The sequence below is a fragment of the Solanum lycopersicum genome, chromosome 9 (assembly GCF_036512215.1).
Source record: "Solanum lycopersicum chromosome 9, SLM_r2.1".
NCBI classification, from domain to species: Eukaryota; Viridiplantae; Streptophyta; class Magnoliopsida; order Solanales; family Solanaceae; genus Solanum; species Solanum lycopersicum.
In genome coordinates, this window is record NC_090808.1 from 66,558,677 (window position 1) to 66,565,497 (window position 6,821).

The 6,821-nt window shown below is 27.9% G+C and overlaps 1 protein-coding gene across 1 annotated transcript; it reads left to right on the forward strand.

The window, feature by feature from the left end:
* The first annotated feature begins 1,113 nt into the window (after positions 1 to 1,113).
* LOC101246961 (wound-induced proteinase inhibitor 1) lies at positions 1,114 to 2,547 on the forward strand. The gene is made up of 3 exons (XM_004247606.5): positions 1,114 to 1,270; positions 1,721 to 1,810; positions 2,216 to 2,547. Exons 1-3 carry the CDS (start codon positions 1,222 to 1,224, stop codon positions 2,410 to 2,412), a joined length of 336 nt encoding a protein of 111 aa, XP_004247654.1. The 5' UTR covers positions 1,114 to 1,221; the 3' UTR covers positions 2,413 to 2,547.
* The last annotated feature ends 4,274 nt before the right edge of the window (positions 2,548 to 6,821 follow it).

Genomic DNA, 6,821 nt, shown 5'->3' on the forward strand with positions numbered 1-6,821 from the left:
AATTGAATTTCAAAGAGGAGATCAAATATTGAATAAGAAATTAAAAAACATAAACAAAAATAATGATACGCAATTGAGAAGAATACTGTTAGAGTTTTATCTTGTTTTTCTTATCTTTTTTAAGTTTATTTTTTTTCTAAAAGAAAAATTAAAATATTACTATAAATGTTTTTTATTTTTCCTGAAAGAAAAATATCATTTTAATATTTATTTTATAATATTCTTAGAGGAAAAGTTTGGATATCTATAAATTGAAGATTCCTTTCACAGTAGAACACAATAACTTCTATAATGTAGATCAGTAGATATTTAAAAGTTTACTTTATGGGAAGATGTATTTTATCAACAATTTATAATTTTTTTTATATTAATTTTTATATAATATTATATTTTTAGTATAAATTTTTATTGTCTGATTTATCAATTATATGATTTACCATTATAAATTTTCGCATGACACCGTAACCACCTCTTAACCCAACAAATACATAGTTAAGCTAGCCTTCTGATAAATAAAGAAGCCAAATTACCAAAAAATTAATCAAGTTTGTTTTGTTTCCCCTTTATTTTGAGGTAATTTTATTGATATTTTGATGAAAGAAGTATCTCTTTTAAAATTTCGAACCACTCGAAATGGATAATCCTTCATTTAAATCCAAAAGTTTATAAAATTGTTCTCCTTATAAAACAAAATAATTAAAACAATTATATTTTCAATTTTTATGGAGGAAAAAAATATCTTCTAAATCCACTTTCAATTTAAATTTTCTTAAAAAAATGAGCTTACAAATCCAACATGCATTTTATATATTTATAGATCTTCTATGTTATTTTGCAATTTCCTCTAAATTAAATTAAAAAACCCTATATAAGTAAGAGAAATTATAAACGACTATAATATCAAATCTCCCGTTTCATCCTTATCTATTTCATAATATACCGATTATTGGCATCAATGTGTATGATGTGTCCCCTATTACACTATACGTAAATTTAATTTTCACTGTCTCCCCTCATTTTTCATATTAAATATTTTTTTAAAAATATCAAAACATAATAATTTTTTCTTTATCTTCAAATTGTTAAACGTGTGGTTGTTAGACATTACTAGTATGTAGTACCTCACTACAATGAAGGCAACCTCTGCCTATAAATTAATGTGATACAACTTATACAAATTCACTCAATTCTTTCTACTCTTTACATTACAACTAAAACAAAATGGAGTCAAAGTTTGCTCACATTATTGTTTTCTTTCTTCTTGCAACTTGTTAGTACCTCTCTTTCTCTCTCTCTATATATAATCATATTGCAAAAATATTATTAGAGTTGTAAAGAATTTATATTGCTTTTGCGACATGGGGCTTGAGTGTGGGAGGAGGGGGTGGGGAATTTCACAAAGGATTTACTTTATACTATATATACATTAAAAAAAAATTGATCTTATAAATATAATGTGACTAACCGGCAAAGCAGGTTTGAAAGAGTGAATTGTTAATTGATATCCTTTTACTGAAAAATTACATTATTTAGTGAAAATGTTGACTCTCTTAATGAAAATATATATATTGACTTACTGAAAATGTTGGCTCTGTCACAGTTCAAATGAATCTCCCTCTACCCTTTGCTTGTGCCAGAGATTTTTAGGCATCATAATTTTCTGGTAATCTAACTTGAAATGAGAAATACACTAATCGCTATTGAATTTTTTTTTTTACAGCCTTTGAGACTCTCATGGCACGAAAAGAAATTGGTGGACCAGAAGTCATCGAACTTCTAAAGGAATATGAATCTAACTTGATGTGCAAAGGTAAAGTGCTTTTAAAGGAATTTTCTTTTTTTTTAGCTTCTCATAAAACAGTTTTTTCTACTATTAAAAACACTTGTTTTTTTTCTCTTAAATGCTTGACCAAACACTTCAAATCTTTAGAATATACTTTTTTAAAAATAAGAACTCATTGCTAACTTTTTAAAGATTTGGCCAAACAAGATGTAAATTATTTAATTTTTGAAAATTTTATTAATTCAATTGGTTAATTACCTAAAATATTACATTATTGATAACGATTAGATTCTCCACCTTAAAATTTCTTCCGCTATTTTCATTTTTTTAAAAATAAACATCATAATTCAACTCGATATCTGCTATTATTATAACACTTATAGAGTATATTATTCTCTCTATTTATAATTAATTAATTATGTGTATATGTAGGAAAACGAATGTGGCCAGAACTTATTGGTGTACCAGCACAATATGCTAAGGGAATAATTGAAAAGGAAAATCCATTCATAACTGATGTTCGGATAGGATTGATTGGTTCTCCAGGCACAGCTGATTTTAAGTGTTTTCGAGTTCGTATTGCTGTAAACATCTTGGATGTTGCTGTATCAATGCCTGTGATTGGTTAATTAATGAAGTAATTAAGTAGCCACATGTCAAAAAATAATTAGGGTTCATGTCTGTTCATTAATTATAATGTACCCATGCATGTACTCTTACAATACATAATGGAATAAATAAGTGTGACTTGATTAAATATTAAATGTAATCTCCCTAATTAAATCTTTTTACATATTGTGCTTTAATTGATATGTTTCAATTTGTTTATTTTATTTTGACTTGACACAAATTTTAAAAAGTAAAAAGATAAATTAGCAAGTACGTATAAAATATTAAAAATACAAATCATCAAATACTTCTAATTTGCAGATGTGTCAACGAATACAAGAGTATTTATCACTTTCAAACGTGTCTCCGTGAAGAAAATCAATGTCATTGAAGTATTTATCATTTTCAAAAATTATTCCAATTTATCAACGAATATGGATGAACAAAAAAAAATAGAGAAATTAAGTTGATTTAGTTATTTTTTTTCGAAAAGGAGAATAAAATCTCCAAAAGGGAATTGGGAGTGTTAGCCAATAATTATATATTTGAATCATTTAACTAAAGATAGAGATATGAGTTGAAATTTTTCATATGAAGGATAAAATTACTCGTATAAAATAGAGATATATTTATCCTTTTTCCATTTCCTTACAAAGTTAACAAAATAACTCCAATTTCGATTGGTATCAAAAAATCTCAGAATATAATTCATAAAGTCAAAATATTTTTCACTCAAATGTTAATCAAAATAACTCCAATTTCGATTGGTATCAAAAAATCTCAGAATATAATTCATAAAGTCAAAATATTTTTCACTCAAATGTTAATCATTAAATTTGTGTGCTGCTCTATTATAGTCCTTGTATTTGTATATATAAAAATATCACTTTTTTTTACCCAAATTCCTCTTCTTTTTTTGGTTTAAAAGAAATTTCTCTTACTAATTTATTATAAAAAAAACGAAAGAAGAAATAATTTTGTCAATTATATAATAAAACATCAGAGATATCTAAAGAGTAGATGTATTGTTGATATATTGAATTCACACGCAACTAAATAAATTGAAAGACAGAATAATTAGGAGCAATATATCAATATAAAAAATATATATAATTATAACACATTCTTTTATGTGTTTTATATACTGACAAAATAACTAATAAATAAGAAAATGACATTAGGGGACCATAGCAATTTTACGTTTGGTATCATCTCTTTCTTTAGTTTTTTCTTTATGTTTCCTTAATAAAAATATAAAAAATTAGCAATGAAATTATTATTATAAATATTTCTTATGATAATTTGTCATTAGATAAAATAATTGTTATAAAGATATCAACTACGCTCTCCATCTCAAGTAAAAATTAGCTTTTGAGATCACAAATTATGAAAACTTAACATGAAAAGAATTGCATTATATAATATATTTTTTAATATTAAAATAAGGCTAGAGAAAATAATAAACTACACATTATATATATATATATATATATATTTTTTTTTTTTTTAATAGACATGATTCTTACTAAAACAAGTACATTTATTTTTGAAGCAAAAAGAAATTGTACATTTGAATATCTACTAGCGAATATTGTAAACATAAGAGTATGTGTAAATATATGCATAGTTGAAAGGTCTAATAATTAAAAATAATATATCAATATCAACTATTTATAATTATAAACCACGTTTTTGTATGTTCCGTATATACTGACAAAATGACTAGTGAATAAAAATATTTTATAGGAACCATAGTTTTTTTTAATATAAGAAAATATCCTTTTCTTTTTCTCCTTTTGTTTTTCTTTTCTCAAGCACCACCTTGATGAATAATCAAAATTATTAGTGTTGTAAAAAGAATAAGAATGATGTTGTTTATCTTTTTTTTAGCGAAAAAATGGTAAATATATCTTTGAATAATCATAAATGATATACTAATGTCCTATGGTATACTTTAAGGTTTGTATATACCTTATCCCTTATCGTTTTTTAAAATTAACGGATGAACACGTGGTTTCATCTCAATAATTTACCTGATTTATTCAATTTTTTACCCAAAACTAAATTCATTTGATTTATCATAACTGTATTTTTAAGTTCATTAAGTATATATGCTTAAATTAAAATTTAAAACTCATTTATTATTATTTAAATCCATTATCATAAATTTAAAATTTATAACATTTAACTCTTAAATCCGTCTTATTACTTCAAAATAATTCATCAATAAAAATATTTCATAGATAGGGACCACAACATCTCTATGTTTTCTAGTAAATCTATTTAAATTTCATTTTATATTGTTTTTTTCTTGTCATTATAGCTAATTCAGTGTATATCTAATGCATTGAGAAAGACTTTGAAAACATAAATAAAAACGTGCTATGTCATTTTCTGAATTTCCCCCACTTTTTACTAGACAAAAAAATACCTTTTAATTTATTTTTTTTGTTAGATTTATTGAGAATATATCATCAATTATTGATGACTTAGTTACACAATACCTACCACGTAAATTATTGTATAACATTTTATTCCTTCATTTCTTGGCTAAGGCAGTGTTTATTATATGCCAAAGGCATTGAGAAAGAAGTATATAAAATTTTAAAAATATTGACAAAAATATCAAATTTGAGTTTTGGATATAAAATACTTTTCCTCTCCATATATACATTAAGTTGAATTCTATAAATGATACGCAATCGAAAAGAATACTGTTTGAGTTTTCTTCTGATTTTTTAAATCTTATTTGAAGTGTATTTTCTCCTAAAAAAAAATTAAAATATTACCATAAATGTTTTTACTTTTCCTAAAAGAAAAATATCATATTTTTTTATATTTGATTGATTCTTTCCTTTGTAACGACCTGTTTAGTCGTTTTGAGCAGCAGATTTTATTTCTGAAAAAACAGGCTGAGGCGACGGACTCCACGACGGACCGTCATGGGCACGACGGACCGTCATGGGCACGACGGACCGTCGCAGGGTCTCGTTTCAAAACACTTAGAAAATCTGAAATTGGGTACTGAAAATCGACTCTCTGAACTTCGTAACGGAGTGGCAGGACGGACCGTCACAGGCCATTCACCCAAAAATCAAGTTTCTGAACTATGCGACGGCCCGTCACAGCTTGCGTAATCCCAGTTGGAGTCGGATTTCTGGTTAAGTTTTAAGGAACGTTTTTGACTATTCTTGCCTTAATTATAAAGTTCGTGGGTTTATATTAATAACTCAAATTCTTGGGGGTTAAAAGAGGTAACCTTAAGTTAATTAGTGGGGTATTATTGTCATCTTTTATTCTTAATTATATACTAATTAGGGTAAAAGAAAGAGGGTTTGAATAAAGAAAATAGAAAGAACAAGAGAAAGAGAGAGAAAGTTGATCGAAAGAAGAGGAAAGCACCAAGCTTTGAGGATTAACTTGCTTGATTTCAATTCTTCGGTGGAGGTAGGTTATGGTTTTCAAGCTTTCATAGTAAACTCTTAATACAGAATGATATGTATTGGTAGTATTGTAAACCCTACTATATGCTTAATTGTATGTTTGCATGAATATGATTATGTGATGGTGATAAGATAAGCATGATGAAAATATTGAATCCCAAATTTTGAAAAGAAACTTTAATATACATTATTAATGATGATGCCTTGGTATAGAAGAAGGCTTGATGAATTAAAGTAATGGATTGATGATGCCTTGGTATAGAGAAGGCTTGATGATTTACAGAATGATATTAGTGGATCGGAGTGTCACGTTCCGACACATAGTATTAGTGGATCGGAGTGTCACGTTCCGACACATAGTATTAGTGGATCGGAGTGTCACGTTCCGACACATAGTATTAGTGGGACGGGTGTCACGAACCGACACGTAGAATTAGGGGATCGGAGTGTCACGTACCGACACATATAGGGGATCGGAGTGTCACGTTCCGACACATAGTATTAGTGGATCGGAGTGTCACGTTCCGACACATAGTATTAGTGGATCGGAGTGTCACGTTCCGACACATAGTATTAGTAGGACGGGTGTCACGAACCAACACGTAGAATTAGGGGATCGGAGTGTCACGTACCGACACATATAGGGGATCGGAGTGTCACGTACCGACACATATAGGGGATCGGGTGTCACGAACCGACACGTAGAATTAGGGGATCGGAGTAGAATTAGGGGATCGGAGTGTCACGTACCGACACATAGTAGTAGGGGATCGGAGTGTCACGTACCGACACAAGAGGAAGAAAGATAATGAATCTTGAAAGATGATAATATATTCAATCTAATGAACTTAATTCCCAAATGAGTATGGTATTGAGGCTTGAGCCCTCATGGATGAACTTGATGGTACTTATTGATGATTATAGTACCTGTAGTTGCTACATGTTGAGTTTTATAGTTGATTTATGATATTACTTGATATATACTG